The sequence below is a fragment of the Canis lupus genome, chromosome 16 (assembly GCF_011100685.1).
Source record: "Canis lupus familiaris isolate Mischka breed German Shepherd chromosome 16, alternate assembly UU_Cfam_GSD_1.0, whole genome shotgun sequence".
Classification (NCBI taxonomy): Eukaryota; Metazoa; Chordata; class Mammalia; order Carnivora; family Canidae; genus Canis; species Canis lupus.
Genome location: NC_049237.1, coordinates 41,879,107 through 41,902,863, shown reverse-complemented (window position 1 = coordinate 41,902,863; position 23,757 = coordinate 41,879,107). Strand labels below are relative to the sequence as shown.

The 23,757-nt window shown below is 37.8% G+C and overlaps 2 protein-coding genes across 7 annotated transcripts in view; one reads left to right on the top strand and one right to left on the bottom strand.

Annotated features, from left to right (window-relative positions):
• The window catches only part of MTUS1 (microtubule associated scaffold protein 1), a 165,513-nt gene that overhangs the window by 105,465 nt on the left and 36,291 nt on the right, over positions 1-23,757 (top strand). For 5 of the 6 annotated variants that reach the window (XM_038560269.1, XM_038560268.1, XM_038560267.1 and 2 more), the window contains one exon: positions 21,625-21,839. In XM_038560269.1, coding sequence (XP_038416197.1) covers positions 21,625-21,839 — 215 coding nt within the window. Of the gene's footprint in view, positions 1-6,454; positions 6,901-21,624; positions 21,840-23,757 lie in introns of those variants that run through there. The other variant, XM_038560271.1, reaches the window with a different exon arrangement.
• LOC102156557 (G patch domain-containing protein 11-like) lies at positions 4,132-5,059 on the bottom strand. The gene is given in 1 exon segment (XM_038560274.1): positions 4,132-5,059. A coding segment is annotated over 1 exon segment (798 nt). The 5' UTR covers positions 5,042-5,059; the 3' UTR covers positions 4,132-4,243.

The following is a 23,757-nucleotide window of genomic DNA, read 5'->3' as shown; positions in this document are numbered from 1 at the left end:
TTCCTACAATTGGAACAGAGATGTGAACATAAGACAGTAAAGATTACAAGGTATAAAAATGAAAAGAGTGTGGCAGTTGTGTCGTGTTGGGAAAGTAAGGAAATAAAGATTAAGATGGATATACTTGGTGTTAGAATTTGGGGGAAGATTGGATAGAGATGCTTGAATCCCTGGTTTAAATATTAATCGGCAGATTCTTCATGATCATTAACAGGACACACATCAGCCCTGGTGTAGTTGCATTTCCTAGCATCTAAGCAGCCCTGCACAGCATATGCTTGAATCCCATCTAGAATCATAACATCACTGTATTCTAAACTGAGTCTGATTAAGTACCTGCACATACACACACATGTGCACATACACTTCCATGCAGACTGCAGTGGAATCTGCGATTCTCTTGAATGTACTAGGATACTGTAACATATTGGCCTGCCAAAAACTTGTATCATTCATATCACATCTTTTTTTGTTTGTATATTAAGCCTTCCTAAAGACTCTCCACAGTTTTTTATTTGTGCCATTAATAGAAACTCAGCTTATTCTGTACCCTTTTAATAAAGCTGTTCTGTTACTTCAGTTTGCTTAATTTAAAAGTCTATTTTTTCTTTGGCTCCTATAATTTTTGTTTTTAAATATGGGAAAATAGAGAAACCTATGGCAGACAAATTGAAAAAAATCCTACCTACTCCAACTCTCGGTGGTGCAGACATTTTTGTATACTTGGCTTCAGGTATTTTTTTTTCTTATTCTTTAAAGTTGAGATCTTACTATTCATACAATTTTAAATCATGGTTTTTGTTTTTCCGCTTGATATCCTAATACAAGCTTTGCTCCCCTTCATAAAAACTCCTCTTATTCCTAATTTTTATAACTGTAATAACATTGTTCTTAGGTAACAAAAGTTCCTTAGGTTTTTCTTTACTGTCCTCAGTGATCTTTAGACATTCTCTTCAGTTAAGTCTTTGTATAGTAACCAAGATGGGCACTTATCTTTAGGTACTCTTCCTATATTTGGCATAATTTCAGAAACTACCGCTAGTGCAGAAGTGATAACAGCTGACCAAATAAGTAATCAAGGAACCTTTTTGAGCCAGTTTTTAAATCCATACTTCCTTATCCACCCCTCCCCAAAGTTCATATGTTATAAAAATAGTTGTAACACCTTAATAACTTCTCATTCACTTATTTAAAAACAAATACATATAAAGTGTTTAGGGGAGTACCTGGCACATTTTTTTAAGAGTTGGCTGTTAGTATGAATGAAAAGAGCATCCCTTTGCTTTGGCTCACGTGTGATCGCCACCAGGGGGCAGACTGTGCTGGGAAAGAAGTGAAAACCCAGCTGGAGCTGGAACACCTTTCCTGTGCGTGTGTGCCTGTGGTGCACCTGACTGCACCAGCAAGAACCGCTTTCTGACTTTTGACTTTCTGACTAGTGCTGCTGCTTTTTATTCTCATAGTTTCTTGTTCTGTTTAAAAAAGATCATTAGCGACATTTACTTCTGATAGATGTGGGAGCTTAGTGCAGTTGAAGTCAAAATTTTAATGAATGTGATGAGCTGGTGGCATGTTGCTAATTTCTCCTTTTGGATAGTCTGGGCTAAAGGATTTCCCTTTTGCACCTGGATTGCTCAGTCGGTGAAGCGTCTGCCTTCTGCTCAGGTCATGATTCCAGGGTCCTGGGACTGAGTGGAGCATCGGGCTCCCTTCTCAGTAGGCAGCCTGCTTCTCCCTCTCCCTCTGCCCCCAGTTCATGCTTGTTCTCTCTCTCAAGTAAATAAAATCTTACAAAAGATTTCCATTTTAACCAGGATAACCTAGAGTTTACTATTAACTAACAGACAAAAAGCCATCCAAAACAAAAAACTGCATGACATCTGAAATGGGGTGGTATCAGGTCTGTTTTTAACACCAACATTTAATTTGATTCTATTTATGATTGTCATGCTGATTGATATTTTATTTATTTTTTTTCAAATTTAAAAATTCTTTTTAATGTTTTGCTTCCCTTGGTTTTCATTGTCATTATGATATCAACAGACTTTTATTAATAAAAATACATTTTTACTCATATTGAAAGCCTGTGTTTTTCATTGTCGATGGATAAGACTGGAGGGATGTTTCCCGCTGTCCAAGGTAGGCCTAGTTCTAGCCCTTGACCTGGAAACACAGACTATAACTCTGGTGGAGTCCCAGATCCCATCAAGGTTATTTGCACATTCTCAGCCTAATTACGCATGAACACCTTAAAAATATTCTTGACCACTAGGCAGGTGGGAAGTTGTTCCAATTGTCAGTTACTGGAGAAAAAGAAGCTGGTACCTAACTCTGTTCCATCTAGAACAATCCATGTGGCTTTGGGAATGGCTGTATGAATGTCAGCATACTGGCTGAAATGACAACAACACATCTGACTGTAATTCCAAGGAAAGATGAACTCCTTTGTTTTAGCTATTCAATTTTATTTTTTAAGTGAAAAAGTAAATATTAAATACTATTATCCAACTGTATAAACTCTAGTATTATATATATAAATATGCATATTTATATTTATAAAAATAATAATTCATTTTCTGGATGAAGAACAGAGGCTTGGAAGTTAACTAGGTGATTCACAAGCTCTGCTGAGTCTCAGAATCAAGGGTAGTAATGTTCAGGCCACACCGACCAATTACATCTGAATCTCTTGGGGTAGGATGTTCGTATTCTCCTTTTTTAAAGTTCCCCAAGCTAAACATGAGAACAAATGAATTAGGTCCTATTAGGTCAGAGGCCGACACAAGTTGTACTATTGATTATCTTAACTCAAATATAGCTTAGCTTTTGCTGTGTTCTTGTGTGTGCAGTTTCTAATAAAAGGAAGGAAGCTGATCCTTTGCTCAACGGTACTGAAAGGTGAGCTATAAAATTGTACCCCAAGAATGTAACAGTGCTCTATTTCTAACCTGTAGAACTAGTCTTCATCCACAGGTGCTTATCAGGCTCATTCTTCAAACTTCAAAAGAAATACAGATATCCAGAAATTATTCTAGAGCAGCTGAATCAAAATCATTAGGAGAGGCACCTGAGCTTGTAAACTTTAAAAAAAGTTCATGATTTTTGATGCCAAATTTTGGCTGAAGATCTTTAGAGGTGTGCCACATGGTATGTGCTTAGCTGTATTCGGTTAAATTATAGGGAAGCTGATTTTTAGAAAAATAACTTTAAAAAATCACATAGAGTTATCCAGCAATGGAACAATCTATTTTAAGGCAGTGAGCTCTCAATAGCTAGAAAAATAAAGGCAGAAGTTGGATTACCACCTGCTGGGAATGTTGTCCAAAGGCCCTCAAATTTAGTAAGTAGTTGGATCACCTGATATCTAAGGTTACTCTCAATTCTTAAGTTTCTTTAGCCAAAACCTGCAATCGATCACCTACAATGGATGTTCACATTGTTGTGAAAACTCATGATTTTTCCAGAAGTATCATAATGATATTGTTTCTAAAACTGGCTAGAATGAAGTAATATCAATGAAATAGTGTTAATGGAACATTGTCTCTTATACTGGTCTTACCAAGGGGAATACCTTTCCCCTTGCTCGAATGGACAGAAGGGACTTTTTCTTCCTCCCTGGGAGACAGAAGTGTGGGAACAAGCTCTGTGAATCCTCATTCATTTCCTCTCAAAAGACTCTCATCTGATGAGTGGTTTTGGGAGCAGGAACTCAGCACGTGTGGCCCAGCCCCCAGTGGGTTCTCTCACCTTAAAAGCTAAATGGTCTCAGAATGCCAAGGTGGCCTCTATCTCTGGCAAGGCAGAGGTTTGCAGTTGTATGCAGGCAGCGAGATATTTTAGGGAGCCTGATAGGAAAACAAGACAACCTGGCTCTCTACTTTGGCTTCCCTTTTATAATAAAGCTGACATTTTGATCTCTCTCAGACTCCCATGTTTTATTTCTTAATTTGTTCCAAAGTAAAGAGGGGAATAAGAGAGTTACCTATTGGTGTCCTTAAGTCCCATAAGCATCACAATCGAGTCATAAATTGTAATTGCCCTTGAGTTCTGAGATAGCATTCCATTATTTTCTTGAAACTGATGAACAACCATAAAGTACAAAGTATTTCCAAAGTTACAAAAGGAACACCACATGTAAAAGGCCATCTTTCTTTACTGACATAATTTGGGAATTCTAACTGCTCAACTATCTGTTTTTAGCAAACAATAACATTTTCTAAGATTGTACTTCTTGAGAGTAATCTTAGTCGTGATCTGCAGCAGTTGGTCCTGGGCAATTTGAAGAGAGGTCTTCTTTATCTTCAGAGGCTGTTCCACACCAAATACAATACAGATGTTCTTCTCTTAAATAACCAGTCAGTATTTGTAATTTTTCCAGTATACTTAAGTCTTCACTTTTATAGTCATCTTCATCTTGCTCTTTTTTCTCCTCTTCGTCAGTCTCCTCTTCAAGCCCTAACCAGTACCATGCTTCCCTGGGAACCTGAATGTTCTTCTGTGTATCCAACTGCCGGCAGGCTTGCTGGCTTCTTTTCAGGTCCCCTTCCAGCTTCACTTCATCTTGCTTATATTTAAGTCGCAGTCGAAACTGCTCTGCAGCTGTTTCTTCAGCTTGGTTTTTCATGTGAATCTTTCTCCTACAACTTTCTAGTGTTTCCTCTGCTTTCTGTTTCAGTAATGCCTCATGACCAAGGCCGCTTTTTCCTGTTTTGACGTTAAGGGGGATTGGCTCAACAATACCATCTCCACTCTTGCCAAGGGGCTGACCACTTTTATATCCCATCTTTTGCAGCAAGGTAAACCCTTTGTTTTCACAGCCTAGAGCATTCTTCAACCCAATGTCACGTCTTTCTTGTTCTTCTTCTTTTAAACTCTTCTGCCTGTTTTTCAAATTGGCTTCCTGTTGCTTTTCTTCTTTCCGACGGGCTTCTCGGATCTGCCTTAGCATTGGCAATCCTGGTCTAATGGACATTGGACATTAATGGACATTAATGAAGGAATCAGACATATAGTCCTCTTCTTCTGCCGTGTTCAACTTCATATGGCAAAGGTATCTGGTAGCTCTACTAGCCCTGGACCAGCTGCCGAGAGCGCGCGCTGCACATGCGCCCACCTACCAGCACAGGACTTCTGAGCCTCAAGTCTCACCTGAGTTTCCCAAGCAAGCAATCCTGATTGATATATTTTAGTCACAAGTTTTTGAGGGATGTTGGCAGGAGGAAAGGTAGTTACAGCATATTAATATGCAGAACCTGGGAAAAGGGTAGTTGTTTAATAATAAACTGTGATAAAGTGAAAAGACAACATCTAACTGTAGCTCTTCCTTAATTCCTTGGATATTTGTGGTTCTGTTGCCATGGATACAGGGTGTTTTTTTGAGATCCATCCTGTGTGTGTTAACAAGTTATATCTTTCCCACAGCTAACCCTTGATAGAAAATTGGGTTTGTGTCCCTTGTTGACAGCTTTTAAGATGTTAGGCTCCTGGGTGGAGGAGGAGAAGGGAAAAGGAATTATTCAAAATTTATCACTAACAGTTTCTACATTTATTTCTAAGTCTTGTTTTCTTAGGAAATCTTGGAAACAAGCATAGATCCTTTTTTATACATTGTTTTCTTTTTTAAATCAAAAAGGGTTAAGTGTTGGGTTATTCCTGGTTATTAATAATATTACCTTTGCTTAAGTGAGCATGTTGCCTGGCTACTTTATTTATATTCCTACCTTCATCTTCCTTTAGTTTTTGCCACCATATTTTAATGTACTTTTACAAACTACCAAAATAAACACTGAACAGATCCCAGTAAAACAGATCCTAGCTTGTTCCTAGTTTCAAAGCATCACCATGAAAGGCCACCTGATTTTCCATAAATGCAATTTATAAAGCAGTAACTGTAATCTTAAGAATGTGGCTTGATTAATTTTATTCCTCTGGAACTATTCTATTACATCCGATAGAGAAAAATTGCATTAACCTCTTCTGTAGATTAGTGCAGTCCTCAGAACCTATTAAAGTTGAACTTTAACCTTTTTGTCAATCTGTTATAATAGAAGTTTTATTAAAAACCGTACCTGGGAGCATCCATTACCTGAAGGCATTTAAAAAAAAAAAAAGTGTATCCAAAGTATCAGGTTTACATAGAGATTTATGTTCAAAAGTGTTAGGTTTTTGAGATCAAAAAACATATGTTATATGTTTTATGTTTATTGGGAAAAAATACCCAGTGTTATTAGTGTGAATATAATTAAAATTTTTAAAATCAGAATATAGATTACTGAAAAGAAATCTTAATTTTCTCCTAATTCCTAAATCAGCATGAAATACTCAAAGTAGTTAATTTCCCTCATCCATCTTTCAAGTAGTGAGAGAATCCGTGACATTATTGGTGGTTATATAAAGCTCCTAAGACCACCCACTTTCTCCTCCCCTTTACCATCTCTGATGAAAACCATAACAACCCCTTAAGCGTGCACAGTGTGATGTCATTCGGAGGCTCCTTACTGCTGGATCTGCTAACAGGAGATTTTAGTCAGAGGACGGGTATTGTTTTGGCAACATCTGGAAGTGAAAACGGAAGCCAGGAACACTTGGATAGCTCTGGGTTGCCTTTTTTTTTTTTTTTCCCCCTTTTGTGTCTGTACAGTGGAATGACATTTGCTATGTAGGCATGTTTTCTCCTGCGGTTATTTCTTGGCTTTGAAGAGTACTGAGTTTAAAAAGACAGTATGTGATAGTTCTGGAAGCTGTTTCTTCTGTGAAATCTTTTTACCTGCTCTGAAGACATGTTGTTGTCTCCCAAATTCTCCTTATCCACCATTCACGTCCGACTGACCGCCAAAGGACTGCTTCGAAACCTTCGACTTCCTTCAGGGTTTAGGAAGAGCACTGTCATTTTCCATACAGGTTTGTCTTGCATACATGTCGGTTTAGTGTTGCTTGGGGGACATCTTGATTAACTTGCAGCTGCTTATCAGAAATAGTCTAAGGAGATACCTAATTGAGGAAAGAAAGCTGGGAGAGAATGGGGCTTTCTTGGTAGAAACAGGCATTTTTGTTCTTAACATTTCAACACATGAGCGTCTGATACTTTGATTCCGTGTAAGCAGACGTGTGTGCGTTTTGTTTGGAGAGAGCAGAATTGTTGCCTTGGAGCTCCCTGGCTCCTTTCTGACACTTAAGATCTGTAGAAAACCACACCTGTTAAATTACTTTTTGCTTCAGATGATTTTGGAGCTGGGACATATGGACGTTTCTCTGATCCTTAAAGGAGATGAAAGGAGAGGGTTTCTATAGTTTTTTATTAGATACTGTCTCACTGAGATTATGATAGGTTAGTTTAATATGCTAAACGGTTTCTAAATTCAAAATATTTCCAAAGTAAAACATCCTAGTAGTTGTGGAGAGGTAATAAGTGAGCCCCCCACCCCTAAAAAAAAGTAAGTTTCCTAGCTTCCTGGTGAAAATGTTTGCAATCGCAAAAGACTGCCTTTGATATTTATGCTTGTATCTGTCTTTTATTCTCTGTGCCTAAGATGGAAATAAATGTAGTGTATATTTTAGGCATACGTAAACCTGCATGGGATTCAATTAATTGCCTCACATTGCTCCCTTTTGTTCACATAATAACTGCAGCTATGGGTAAATTATGTTGGTTTTATGCTGTAAAAACAGGTGTGGTAGTATATTTACTCTGGCTGGTTAGCATTGACTGTAACAGGACTGTCTGAATATGTAAACAGATTTTTTTTCTTCTTTCATATTTGTGTCAGCCCTGATGTGTCTTGTTTTCCATCCCATACCTAGTGATTTTTTTTTCAGCTGACTGTTCTTAGTTTTCCCAGAGGCATCTCCCTTCCCTGAGGGATATCTCTCATTTTTTTCCAGCAGCTTCTCCTCATGTTTCATAACTCCCCTTGACCTGTCACTGAAGTCTGCCAACCTTTCCCTTGGTCTGAGCTGGCAACTGAAGGTAAAACAGCTGTTAGGAGGCAGAACAGTGGCTTGCTCTCTCCCAGCCTAAATGCCTTTGTCATTTTTTTCTGCCTTTATAAAAAAAAAAAAAAAAAAAGGAAAAAAGGCTGCCTTGTATTTGCAATAATCTGTATGATCTAAAATAGCTCCAAGTTAAAAAAAAAAAATCTGTGCTCCAAGTGAGAAAGTCAAACTGTACAGAGGTTATATAATTTAAAGTGAGTCTGTGTCTTGCCCGGGACCCCTGTCCTCTCTCCAGGGACCACCACTCTCGTGGGTGCTTGCAAAGCCTTCTGGTAACTTGCTCATTATATGTAAGCCTATGTAAATTTTTATAGATTCTTTCCTTATACAGAAATATATATATATATATATATATATGCATTTTTCTATAAATTGCTTTTTAAAGTTAATATAACTTAGATTTTCATGTTAACACATTTATCCCTGCTTTTTAATAGTTATGGGCACCATGATCTATTTAACCAGTTTTTTTTAAAAAAGATATTTTTCGGGGCCCAGGTGGCCCAGTGGTTTAGTGCTGCCTTCAGCCCAGGGCGTGATCCTGGAGTCCCAGGATCGAGTCCCACATCGGGCTCCCTGCATGGAACCTGCTTCTCCCTCTGCCTCTCTCTCTCTCTCTCTCTCTCTCTCTCTGTGTGTGTCTCTCATGAAGGAATGAATGAATAAATAGATAAATCTTTAAAAATAAAAAAAAGATATTTATTTATTTGAGAGAGAGAGTAAGCATGAGCTTGGTGGGGTGGTGGGTAGAGGGAGAAGCCGACTCCCCCTTTGAGCAGGGAGCCCGATGTGGGGTTCAATCCCAGGACCTCAAGATCATGACCCAAGTGAAAGGCAGAAACTTAACCTACTGAGCCATCCGCACACCCTTTACCAGTTTTCTCCTAGTGAACATTTCAGGTTGTTTATTGTATTTCTGTGAAGCAGATAGATTTCCAAGGCAGTTTAAGCAAAAAACAAAAGGCTTTTATTATCAGAGTTTGACTAATTGTTGCTATTTTTAGGTACCTTTTGATTTTGGAATTTCTCTAAAAACACTTTTCAACATTAATTTGGCTGCAGTGAAATTTTTAGAGCCTGGGTGTACTTAGAAGTGATCTAGTTGGGCAGCCCAGGTGGCTCAGCGGTTTAGTGCTGCCTTCGGCCCAGGACGTGATCCTGGAGACCCGGGATCGAGTCCCACATTGAGCTCCTTGGATGGAGCCTGCTTCTCCCTCTGCCTGTGTCTCTGCCTCTCTCTCTCTCTCTCTCTCTCTTTCTCTCTCTCTCTGTGTGTGTCTCTCATGAATAAATAAAAAACCTTTTTTAAAAAAAGTGATCTAGTTTACCTTCTTTTACGCCAGGAAGTCAGAGGCCCAGAGAAGTGGATTAACGTGTTCAAGGGCACACAGTAGCAGACATGGGATGAAAACTGAGACCTCTGTTTAGAACTCTTGGCTTCTAGATTTTCCCGGCTCTGACTTTTGCTGTAATTCTGTTAGATCTGGTGAATAGTCATGATGAATAAGAGGGTTGTATTTTTTCCCCCTGCGTGAGAAGCATTTAAAAATTATGTAAAGAATGTAATTCTACTTAGCCCCTGTAAGAATCTTTTGTGAGCTTATCCTGTATTACATAACTTTAAGGTCAGAGAAATCTTGCAAGGAAATGGGTACTAAAGTCCCCACATGTATTCTTAGGGTCTATAAGCTGTAACTTGTGTTTGTATTCTTAATAAAGTGAATGCTGTTGGTTGTCAGAGTGGCAGTGGTGCTGACCTCGATTCCAGGAACCTGGGGTTGTAGCCTTGGTTCTGCTAGTAACCAAGTGAATGACCTTCATCACTTACACATACAGAGCTATAAAATAAAGGAATCAGATGAAATGATTTCTGAAGTCCCTTTAACCTCACATGCTATAAATTTTGCTGGCTATAGATTTAAAAAACCCTGGATGAATTACATCTGAAAATGCATCTTATCTAAATCTTATCTAATTCTCTCCTTATTGCCCAAACTCAGTTAATACTCAGGACACCATGTTTTTCATGGTGTCTCTTTATGACACCATGTTTTTCCTTTATCCTGTCATATAACATCAGTCATGGTGAATCCTTGTTTTTCCTCATTTAACCACAACTAATTGGTTGTAAGAACCTAAGACTCTGTCCTCTGAAATCTCTATTTGGTTTTACTCTGCCACTGCTCTGGTTGTCTTTTTTATTAGGTGGAAGCACTTGAAATTACTTTTCTTGTGAGTGAAAAATGGCCAAATATTGGCAGTTTCATATGTTTGGGTTATTTGAAGGATTTTGTATTTGATCTTTGCCACTAGCACCCCCCTCCCCCATTTCTCTAAGTGATTAATTTTTATTTTTATTTTTTTAAAAAAAGTAAGCTCTACACGTGACTCTTCATCTTAGGGTTATGAGTTCGAGCCTCATATTTGGTATAGAGATTACTTCAAGCAATTTTCTTAAGTTTTTATTTATTTTAAATAAGCTCTAAATCTTTAATAAATCAGCATGGGGCTTGAACTCAAGACCCTGAGATCAGGAGTTCCATGCTCTACTGACAGAGCCAGCCAGGCACCCACTTATGACTTCTTCCCAAATGTCTTTCACAATCTAGGATTAATTCATTCATTTCATAAGTAAATACTTATTTAGACATGGACTGTGTGCCAGGTTCAGTGCTAGATGCTGATAATCTAACCAGGACTGAGTCACACATGGCTCCTGCCTTCACACAGCACATAATTAAACAGAACATCAAGTGATTACAATAGAGCATAGACTAGATGCCCAGGCAGCTCCTAGCAGGTGAAGCTAACCTTATCCTGGCCTTCCAGAAAAAGTGCTAGTTAAGCTGAAATCTCAGCATACGTGGAGTTAGCCAGGAAACAGTGTTTGAGGCGAAAGCCTGGAGCTTAGGGAGAGGTTGGCTCCTTCAAGGAAACAAAAGAATTTTAATAGGTGTGAGCATAGAATATAGACAGAGGTGTTAGCAAGAAGGAAGTAATCACAGGGACCCAGGTAGACCAGGCCCTCTCATTGAACCTTTAGATAAGGAGCACCATCCAGTATGTTGTTATCGTGTGGCACCCATTCACAGAATGTGTTGTTGAATCCAGGATGTCATGGTGTCTGTAAATAGGGCCAAGAAAAGGAAGAGTGAATTTGTCAGAGTTCTGAGTGATCTTGCAGGAGGGCAAGCGTGGATGAAGATCTCTGCGTCAGGGAAGGTGCTAATCTTCTACGAAGTCTATAAGTGGTTTCAGTGACTTGCCAAAATGCTGGCAATAGTCTCTCTTGCTAAAATTGTCAGCTCTATTTCAGAATTTTGCTTCTGCATATTGGTTCTGATTTTATAATGAGTCTGTGGAAGGAAAAGAATCTTCTCAGTTGAAATCTTACTTACCACTGGTTTTATTAGAATTCAATTTTTCTTTGAGCCTGGAGATACCTGTACTAGTTATTATAAAAAAAAATGCCATTTTGAACCTCAAAGAGTTAATATATGTTTTTATTAAAGTGAAAGCAGTTTACTGCACTTAGAATTCATTTTGCTGAGCTAGTGATATTAAAAGCAGTTATTATAGGGGTTTCTGGGTGGTTTAATAAGGTTAAACATCCAACTCTTGATTTCAGCTGGGGTCATGATCTCAGGGTGGTGAGATCTAGCCCTGGGTCATCTTATGTGCTGGGTATGGAGCCTCCTTAAGATTCTCTCTCCTCTTCTCCAAAAAAAAAAAAAAAAAAAAAGCAATTATCATAGCAAAGGGAAGGGGTGTAGTACATATATATTAAGAGGGGCAGAAATACTATTTTTTTATTTTTATCATTTTTTAAAGATTTTATTTATTCATGAGAGAAGCAGGGACATAGGCAGAGGGAGAAGCAGGCTCCATGCAGGGAGCCCAATGTGGGACTCAATCCTGGGTCTCCAGGGTCACACCCTGGGCTGAAGGCAGTGCTAAACCACTGAGCCACCCAGGGATCCTGAAATATTATTTTTAGAGCGAGAAGAGGGGGAGGAGGAGGAGGAGGAGAGAGAATGTCAAGCAGACTCCCACTGAGCAGAGAGCTGAAGCGTGATCTGACCCTGAGATCATGACCTGAGCACTCACCACTGAGCTGCCTGGGAGTTTCAGAGGAGGGACAGAAGTCTACCTGATAGAACAAAATATTCTATTTACTTAAAGCCACACGAAAGAGAAACATTTTGACTAGATGGTAAGAGCAAGGTAGAATATGAATAAATCTGTTTATTAGAATGGAAGTCATTAAATTATGTTTGGCATTCATTTTTGAGACTGTCAAGAACAATTTTTAGCTGCGATTTAAGACAGCTTGACTAAGAAGTAGGTTATTTGTTTCACCTAACTTGTTTGTCTCAGCTAAAATGTTGTCCAGTGGCTCAGCAATGTATCAACATCTCTGCTTATTTTCTTAGCTTCCTCCTCGTGACCGTTGTCTCATGATCTCAGGATGCTGCTCTAGGCAGAAAAAAAGGTTGGAGGTGGTGCCAAATCACTAAAGCTTAATCTCATTGGCTAATTCTCAGTCACCTGGCTAGCGACCTGCAAGGTAGGCTAGGGAACCCAGTGACTCATCCAGTCTCTAGAGCATGCAGGTGTAAGAGGCATTAGAGCCTCAGTAGAGTACCTGACCCAGAGAGGGTTAAACCCTTAGTTCTCCAAAGCTGATATTGGCTGCTTATAAAAAAGGGGAGTATATCATTTAACAAGTCTGATCTTATAACAGACTTAATTTTTTTTTGTTTTGTGACATGGATGGGTTTTGGTTATGGTTAGCTATTTTGTCATTATTTCAGTTAGACACTTTGAAGTCACTCTATTTGATTCTGATGTTAAGTGAAGTAGTTTTCAGTGATAAAATAATATGTTGAGAAAGAACGTCTCAACTCGACATACGGCTTTTATATATGTAAAACATGTTAACGAAAGGTTAATGTTTTTATTAGTACATTTGCGGTAGGTATTGCCAAGGTGACCCTAAATAAACTTGGATTTCTCTTGTGTTTCTCTCTCACATGGCAAAATGAAGGAGTCAATGAAGCCATTTTAGAAAGCTTCCATTAAAAACGCTATGTATTAGAACTTGTGTGTAAAAAGTTAAAAGATTCAGTCGTTTGTAGATTACAGAAGACATCAGAGGGACCAAATTCAAGAATAAAAGGTGAGAGATGTAGCCTTCCACCACTCCTTTGTTACTGTACTGTGAATCCACATTCTTCTTTTGGCTTCCTTGAAAGCAGGCTTGAAGATCTTGCTGGCCTTTTGCCACACTGGCCACTCACCGTTGTGCATGACATTATGCTAAAAACATTTGTCAGTGATCCATACTGAGCTCCTGTAGTTGGGGCAGTCTTAGAGCTACAGCTTTGGTATGATGCTAAAATGTACCCTTAGGCAGTTAGAGCGGTCTACTTAAGACAAGGATGTGTTAAATCAACTTTCACTCATAACAGGTTATATTTTGATAAATTTTTAGAAGTTAGATGTAACTCACAAGTTTCACATAGCTGAAGTCTTTTACTACTCTAAGTTGTGTTTTAATGTAGTAATCTGTTTTCTCACAAACGTGGAAACTACATCATACATTACAGTTTGGAGTTGAATTCAGGATGGGAAGAATAAGCAGTGTTTTTCACCAGGAACAGCTGGAGGAGTGTGGCAAGAAAATTTAGTAAATACGTAATTATAACAATTAGAATATTCTGATTGAGTTTTGGTTAACAGCAAATCATCCTATAAATAAAACAATACAGATTATAATACTTTGTGTTAGCTCTAAAGCATGTTTTAGAGCTAAAAACACGAATTTTAAATACACATTATTTATTATGTAAAAAGACATCAGATGTGGCTTTAAATGTTTCCAATGTTGAACATCATTTTTCTGTGGTTGTCTTAGGTGATATGTTGTTATTTTAGCACAAGAGAGTCCTCTTTATAAATACCATTTGTCTGGCTCTTGGGGGAAAATTAAGACTAATAAAGCTTTCTTTTGGGTGAGAGACTTGCCCTTTTTCCCTTTGTTCCCTGAGAACAAAGGGACCTGAGTTTGAGGTGCTTGTCTTTTCAATTTCTTTTCCTTAACTGGTTAGTATTTTTGAGAATAACCTTCTCTTTTTTCATTATTTGTGTCATAAAAATTTCTAGTGTTGGTTGTTTTAATTGGCTTTTTCATTTCAACTGTAAGACAGTGTGTACTGTAATACACATCTTTGACCCACTCTGGCACATTTGGGCACATTTTTCCCCCACATTCAGGTCTTATCGCTACATGTGCCTGGGCTCAGTCATGCAGTTTTCCTAGGGTCCCTATTTTGCAACATAGGATTGCAGGAACAGAGATACAGTGGTTACGGATGCTCTCTGTGGCTGCAGAGCACTGACCCACAGGGGATGGCCTCATTGGCACATCAGTGACCTCATGTCAGCTGGCTAGCTCAGCATGTAAAAGTCAGAGAAAAGAACGCATTTAAAAATTCCAAACTGGATACTCCCTCCTATTAGAACATGTATTTCCCAATAGTTCCCATTTAGTGCTTTGTTTCCATGGGCTATCCCAGGGTAAGCACCCATGACCCAATGCATAGGAAATGGACTGAAAGAACTTACATAGAGATAGGGGTCCCTTTAAAGGGTTTGGGAGTGCTGGGTCAGGTTAAGGCAGAAAGAAGGGAATTAGTTGTCTGTCCAAGCTGCTAGCAGAGACAGGACCCTCACCAGCCCATTAGTTCATTAGCTACATTTTGTTAACCCACACATAATAGTTTTCAGTGCAGATAGGTAGATACTAAGATAGCTGAACAGGAAGATATCAAAACTAAGGAAATATGATTCAGCCAAGATGCTGGGAGGGGGTCTTCATGCATCCCTGTATACCACCACCTCCTTCTTCCCCAGAAGACACCAGGACAGGTCCTCCTACCACCGCAAGGTTATCATGGTAGATTTCGAAAAAAAAAATATTTGGTGAACAAATGACTAGGTCAATAGGTATACAAAAAAACTAGGCAATGTTGGTTACTAAACAGTGTATAGTTTTGCATTTCATGGAAGCCAAGGCAAACTATTCTTTCAGGGCTTGTCTCTTACTTGACTTTAATATTTGGAAAGTCAGCATGTTCAATAAATGGCTTGTTTGACCTTAAGGTGAATGTGTCTTCAGGAGATAATAGGTTGGTCCACGTCTTAGTGGTTAAACTTTTCTCAAAAACCTTTTTGTCTTGTCATGGGGGTCTATATGCCTGAATGTTGGAAGCCTAAAAAGAGGGCCTATTTCTCTTTACCCTACTACTTTCTTCAAGACAGTGATAAATACATGCATTAGGCTAGTCTGAAATTTTATTAAATTGAAATTTTGGATTGAAAGGAGCAAAGATAGCAAACAGTGTTATCCAATTGGCTTTCAAGTAAGCACATGTCTTAAATTCACGACTTTTGTTTTCCTGATGGAGGTTTCAATTTCATTAGAGTCGGTACCAGGAAGATTGGATCACACACGATATTCTAACTATCTTGTTGATGGATATCCAGATCTGTGTAGAAGGTAACATGCAACTTTAAGGGTTTCTAAGTTGATTCTTTGAAATCACATGTCCTGTTAATGGTAAAATAAACGATTTTACATTTTTAAATTCAGCTGCATTATAAAAATGGAAACATGTTAAAAAAGACACAAGGGCAAGTTTGGTTCATATTTTGATTTGCAATAAATCATGATTCCTATAGGATTTAAGCAAAACTGTTCTTTTAGTATTATGAAGTACCCTCTTTATGAGCATTAGGGCTTTGAGCATCGCTGGAGATTTTTGCATCATCTCTGATCTTCAATTGGGCCAGGAGTGAGGAGGGGGGAAAGATGCTCAAACTAGGTCATCAGCTACCATGTACGATTTTATCCTTTGGGAGTACTGTATATGGAGCAGAAGATTGAGGTCACAACTTGATTTTCCAGCTCTAGGTGGAGGGCAGTCTGTTTACAGTTTATTTGCTCTTAAGTTAAATTTTGAAGACATCTACTCTTAGAAGACTAATATATCAGTGTTTTCTTTCCTCCTTAAATGTAAATCTATTTTGAGTTGTCACATATAACAACAAAATCTGTATTATTTAGATTCCCATCTCTATTCCCCAAGGAAGAAACACAGACTATTTTTTTTTATGGCTAAGTGTTGATGATTAAAGGGCTCAGAATTCAGTTTAACCACCTTTAAAAAATACTTCTTAATTTTGAAAAGGTGATAGGTTTACCCAATGATTAAAGAGTATAAAAAAATATACTAGAACACCTTGTATCTGTCTGGTTCCTATTCTCTTTTCTGAAAAGGTAAACATTGTCAGTACTTGTATGTGTATTATGCAATAATTTTGTTAGGAATTTATAAGCAAAATAGAAAATGTACTCTTACATTTTCATTGTCTTTACACAACAGAGCTTATTATCTACATTGCTCTGTACTGTTTTCTCATTTACTGCAGAATCTGTCCTAGTTCTTCATTACAGTTGTGATATTTCACTATGTAAATGTACCATAAATTTGTTTAGCCAGTCCTCTACTTATGGACAGTTGGCTTGTTTCTTGATCTTGTCTTTGCAAACAAGTTTGCAGCATCAATCCTTCAGTTATGTCATTGCACTCCTGTGTAGGATTCACAATAAGATAAGTTCTTGCTGACCAGCTATGAAGTCAACAGTTGATGTTAGAATGTAGTAGAGAAGGCTTATCACAAAGCTTTTAAGTTCTTAAACATCAATATGAGTGTATAAAGTTATGCAGACCAACATGATCAGAAGTGTTTTAAATGTTTGAATGCAGTTCTTGGTGGGTAATGTTGAAAATGGCCTCATGATGCTCAGGTCTGACTATTTCATTACTACCAGAGGCAGACCAGTGTTGCATTCCAGGGGTTGCGTCTGAGGTCTTCGTGACTGGATAGGTAAGAGCTGATGCTGATACTAGGGGCTCCCTGACTCTCAAAATGCCAGTTCCCCAGCCATTAAGAAAGCCTGAAAGAAAAGGTGGCTATCATGTGAACAGCTGGCTTTTATTGAAGCACAGGTGTCATCGCTCCCCCCCTCCTATCCTTAGAGTTAACACCTTAGCACCAGAGCTGCAGGTGAAGCCGGAACCAGGCAAAGCACAAATGAAAAACAGCTAAGCACCAAGAGATGTGTGTCACTGGGGTGTAGTCAGACTTGGGCAATTGATGTTTTCCAGGCTGTACCTTAACAAAAACTACTCACGTTCATTCTAGAGTGATCTTAGCATTCCTAATACATTGTTGGGTCCGAGAGAATTTTCTACCCTTCCACAGAGTTTATGTGCCCTTGAAAACAGTTCACAGTCCCAAAATATTGGAGAATAGGACTTTTATAAGCACAGATGCCACTTTGTTATGAGAAGCTAAAGCAAACAAAATAATAAAGGAAATGTATAGTTGCCAGTCTCACTCATGGACTTAAGCCATCTGAATTCTCAGCAGCAAACTAGGGAACGGTTGATCCTGTTCCACTGACATATTGGAAAAAATTAAGAGTTTGTCTTGGGGAGTAGGGTGGGGTTGTGAAATGGGTGAATAAGGTCAAAAGGTGCAAACTTTCAGTTTTCAAATGAACAGGCCGTGAGTATGTAATATCCAGCATGGGACTAGAGTTGATAATATTCTATTGTATATTTGAAACTTGTTAAGAGAGTAAATATTTAAAGTTCTCATAAGAAAAAAAAAGTTGTAACTGTGTCTGATAAAATGTTAACTAGACTATTAGCATCATCATTTCCCAGTATATAGTGAATCATTACATTGCGCATCTGAAACTAATATAATGTTAAATGTCATTTATACCTCAAAAAATGGGGAGAAATTATATTTCAGATGGTAAAAGGGGGGCAATTAATTTAAAAAAGGAAAGAATGTGTCTTAGGAATTTGAAGCCACTATGGCTTAAGAAAACCTTTAATGGGGGATCCCTGGGTGGCTCAGCAGTTTAGCACCCGCCTTTGGTCCAGGGCGTGATCCTGGAGTCCCAGGATCGAGTCCCATATCGGGCTCCCTGCATGGAGCCTGCTTCTCCCTCTGCCTGGGTCTCTGTCTCTCTCTGTATCTCTCATGAATAAATAAATATAATCTTAAAAAAAAAAAAAAAAACCTTAACAAAATTGATCAAATTAAACAAGCTAGTAAAAACCATAATGGTTTCAGAGGCCCGGTATACAGTCGACAAATCCAACTTACGTTTTTTAAACACCTCAAAAACAGTATGGACAGATTCTTGGCATGATACAGATGTATTATTTTAAAATCTACTTTATGTACATTGAGAAACATAGCTAATCTTAAACCAGAGAAAAATAAAGCTATCATTCTTTTTTTAAAATAATATTAGAAATGGAATTAAGTGTTTAATAAGAAAAAAGATAAACAATATCAAGTGATTTATCCAAACAATATTACTAGCAAATACTTTAAGTAAATCGTAAGAACATACAGTGAGAGAAATTTAGTTTACGAAAAAACCAAACATGATATGTAGCTCTTGCCTAACTTTGGCATAAGAAATTTGAAGGAAGATATAAAATCTGGTGTTACAAAAGGAGTACCTGTATTTTGAACCTGAAGGTGGAAAAAGAATGTTCAATAAACTAATTTAAATGTATCTCCCTATGAAATAACTTACTAGAATATGACCAGTGAAATTCATCTGGAAGTCTCAGTAGGCAAGAATTTTAAAGAATGTTTTCTTCAAAAATGTTAATATAAAATATTTACATCTCAAATTTTATAAATAATTATAACCTAACATTTTTCAAACTCTGATGTTGTGTTAAATTAAAAAAATAATTAGCATAGAAATTCTAGAAAGAGAATCAAACATTGTTAAGGGATTCAAGAAATAATAAAGCAATCTATCAATAAATTAAAGAATATTTCAGTAAATATTGGTAGGACATAGCAATGATATTAGAAGAATGAATTTATATCAATAGGTTATGGGAAATTCTAGATTACCAAAGAGTTAAAGGCTATTTTTTGCTGTTTGTATACAATTATGTAAAACTGTAATAAAACACAGATGTTTATCTATATGTAGGTTTATTGAAGAGTATCCAAATAACAGGCTTGATATACTAAAATGACATTTTGTTACAATTATAGCATAAATAGTTATTTTTCGTTTTTTTTAATTTTGTTATTTATTTATTTATTTATTTATTTATTTATTTATTTATTTATTTATTCATGATAGTCACAGAGAGAGAGAGAGAGGCAGAGACACAGGCAAAGGGAGAAGCAGGCTTCATGCACCGGGAGCCCGATGTGGGATTTGATCCCGGGTCTCCAGGATCGCGCCCTGGGCCAAAGGCAGGCGCCAAACCGCTGTGCCACCCAGGGATCCCCTAGTTTTATTTTTTAAATTAGTTTTTAAAGACTTTTATTTATTCATGAGAGACACAGAGAGAGGCAGAGACATAGGCAGAGGGAGAAGCAGGATCCCTGTGGGAAGCCTGATGTAGGACTTGATCCCAGGATCCCTGGATCATGACCTAAGCCAAAGGCAGACTCTCAACCACTGAGCCACCCAGGTGCCCCTATTTTTGGTTTTATAGGACATCTCCACCCTATCTCCACTTTCCAAGGTGGGTGGGAACAGTAGAGAATGCGAGGAAGCCTAGCTTCTGACTTTGAACCTGTCCTATGGATGCCATCCGTGCATGGACAACACCCTTCCCATCCTGGAACCTTGCTTTCCCTGTGGAGAGCTACTGAGTGGATGAAAGAGAGGAAAAGTGAGAACACTCAATGAGCAATAAAACACTATGTAATTATTATATGTTACATGAGAAATAGAACACCTAAGAACATTTTAGGAAATGATTTAAATAAAGGACTACTAATTTCAAGTACTTTGACAAACTGTAAAATATTTAGATTATTTTTCATTAATTAGTTCATTAATATGGGACCTTATAAAGTTCTCCCTTCAGGATTTTAATATTATGACTATGAACTAGGTCACTTTTCTTCATCTGCTTTGGAAGTGGTGGTTAGTGCTAAACAGCCGTTAATGATTACTGAGAAAGACTAATAGGCAAATACTTTCCCCTTCTCTTTAAGTATTTTTAAAACACAATAGATATTTTAGTCATCTTATAATCATGAGTTATCAAGTATTAACACAAATACGAATTCTTTAACCATAGAAAGTACCATAGAAAATGAGAGCCTCCCCCCATCTCCTATTTTAAAAAGAATATATTGAGTGTATTTTGTCACTGGTTCTTGGAGCATAAATACTGAGGATTGTTTATTTTCCTTCAAGAAATTACTATAGCTTTCCTCCTCTGAAGAATGTTTTTTAAAGAAATCTGATAGATTTCTCTCTTTTTTTTTAAAGATTTTATTTATTCATGAGAGAGAGAGAGACAGAGACAGAGAGAGAGACAGGCAGAGACACAGGGAGAGGGAAAAGCAGGCTCCATGTAGGGAGCCTGATGGTGGGACTCAATCCCGGGTCTCCAGGATCACGCCCTGGGCTGAGGGCAGGCACTAAACCACTAAGCCACCGGGGCTGCCCTCTGAAGAATTATAGAAAATAATTCCTGTCTATAAAATGTTCTTAGGTTTGCTACCACAGAATGTGAATATTGTAGGGAATGCCTCTGAGAACAAGGGAACATTTTTTTTCTCTCTCAGCTTCTTGTATCTTTTTTTCAGATTTAGTTTTGTTTTGATTACTTGGCCTACTTATTTCAAGAAGCTAAGGAGCTTGTTTTGTGTGTTCCGTTAAAAAAATTGTTTGATATTTAAAGTGACTGGGACATTTGGAATAGTTCCAACACTGAACAGTTGTTCATTTAAAGGAGACTAATTCCCAGGACACTGGGGCATAGAAAATGAATAATCAGCACAGCATCTTAGTTGGATTTGGAGTATTAGTATGAGCTTAAAAAAAATACATAGGCCCTTACTACTACTTGGAGAAGGGAAAAACAGTAAACGTTGTGTTTCATAGAAAACGGAAAAGTATAGTCAAGAGTATAAGTGCTTTTAGCACTTAAGGAGCAAAATGTGAGTAGATTTTTCAATATATGTAATGATTTACTAGAGATTAGGAAATGACTCATCAGCAGTATAAATCTTTGTAATAACCTGGCCATCAGCAGGAAAAGATGGGAAGATGTAGAAAATGTGTAGGAAGAGGGAGAGGCATTGAAAGGCCAATCACTTATGTTTTTCTTTCAGCATATGTGATCAGAATATAGTCAGGGAACTTGTCACAGGGTACTATACCAATTTACCTAGAAAATTAGAAATTATGATATGAATATTATTTTGCACATAATTTTCATGTTTTTGGATTGCTAAATCTAATTGTTTCATATACATAATTCTCTGCCCCACGTAAATCTTAAGTCGGAGCTAAAGACATTGTCTGTGTTTATAAGTTCCAAACATCTAGATAGTTGATTAATTCCTGTTCTGATCCATATGCTTTCCTTACGTAAACATAACTTAAATGTATTTCTGTGGTTTATCTAGTTGTTTTTGAACCCAGATGGTAGTGATTATAAAAATTAAAGTCACATATTTTCCTATGTATACTTATTCCCTTTACAGTTGAAAAGGGCAGGCAAAAGAATCCCAGAAGTTTGTGTATCCAGACACAGACATCTCCAGATGTGCTATCCTCTGAAAAAACACTTGAGTTGGCCCAGTATAAAACAAAATGTGAAAACCAAAGTGGATTTATCCTGCATCTCAAGCAGCTTCTTTCCTGTGGCAATATCAAGTTTGAAGCATTAACAGTTGTGATTCAGCACCTACTCTCTGAGGTAAGGATGTCTACCCTCTAAACAGTTTTTCTGATTGAGTTGAGGGGTGTAGGAGGGGGGCCAGTGTTCATGCTCTTGTCTTGTGAGTACTGTTCAGTTAATGAATGATAAGACCAGATATAATTCTTGCAATTATGCTTTGTCAACTCACTTGATACCTGAGTCATTCTCTAGAAATTTGGGATCGAAACATTTCTCCCTATTTTTTCTTTTCCAGAATCATTTAGACCAACAATGACATAAGGTAATTGTTACGTACATCTCCAGCCTATATTGGCATTATTTTACAGTTGTCTAACTGTATGTAGCTTTCCATATCACCTTTAATTTAATGCTTTGAAAAACGAGATTTATTATATTTGTGGGTCAAAGAACACTTCTGAAGTAACCCCCATTATGGGTCTGGGGACTCTTCAGAATTTCCATCTAATTCTAAACTAGTTTCTGGTACAACAAATGCAAAACAGGTTTTCTTTGCTTACTTATTCTTCTGTGACATTCTACAAGGATATTAGTTCAGAGACTGCTTAAAATTCATTGAGAAAACCAAGTTTCTGTGAACATATGCTACTGGCCTAGCAACAAAAACTACAAATATCTAAGGGGAAAAAAAAAAAACCACTGGGATGAGATTATACTTAAGCTCTTTAGATTTTATTTATTTATTTTTTAATAATAAATTTATTTTTTATTGGTGTTCAATTTGCCAACATACAGAATAACACCCAGTGCTCATCCCATCAAGTGCCCCCCTAAGTGCCCGCCACCCAGTCACCCCCACCCCCCACCCTCCTCCCCTTCCACCACCCCTAGTTCATTTCCCAGAGTTAGGAGTCTCTCATGTTCTGTCTCCCTTTCTGATATTTCCTACCCATTTCTTCTCCCTTCCCCTCTATTCCCTTTCACTATTATTTATATTCCCCAAATGAATGAGACCATATAATGTTTGTCCTTCTCCGATTGACTTATTTCACTCAGCATATTAGAGAGAGTGTGTGCACTTGAGCTGGGGGAGGGGCAGAGGGAAAGAACCTCAAGCAGACTCCCTGCTGAGTTTAGAGCCCAACCCAGGGCTTGATCTCATAACCCTAAGATTGTACCTGAGCCAAAATCAAGAGTGACATGCTTAACCGACTGAGCTACCAAGGCTCCCTCCCCTCTTTTGATATTTTTCAATCACAGTTTAAAAAGAGGCATATTACATAATATCTCAAGAAGAAAACTGTCCAATTTGCTTGTTCTGTAGTTCAGTTCAACAAATCTATGTTCATTTCCTGCAGAGGCTACTATGATATGGTTGCTGGTCTGGGGCAGGAGAGCCAGGCACTTGCTCTGTGCCTTTGCAAGTTACCAAGCTAATAGATAGTAAGATCAGGTATTTGATGAACATTTTACAGCTTTGTCCAAAAATATTTTTTTGAGAAGGAGTTGTAAACATTTACCTAGTTTTTAAATTATAGTAGTATATAGTCTTTCTGTTTCTCTTTAATATGTAAGGAAGGAATTGGAAAGCTGGTTTATATAACCAACTAAGCTAAATTGGAAACCATGTAATAGCAAATGTAGGAAATAATTTGTCTATTTTCTAATAAACCAATTACTTTGTTTTACTATATCTAGCCCAATCAATCCCATGTTCAATGCTCGCTTCGGCAGCACATATACTAAAATTGGAACGATCCCATGTTCAACCCCTTTCTCTCCTTTCCCTCTCACATGAGATGAGTCACCAAGTGCTGTGAGCCCTCATTCCCACAGTGTGGCTCTCCTTCATCCCCTCTTTTCCATTCATACTGATGCCAACCTTGTTCAGACTCTGGATAACTGTCCACTAGATTATGATAACTTCTTAGTCTTTAGACCTGCATTCTTTTCACTATAATCTACCCCAAGTACTGCTAACAGATTTATCTTTCCA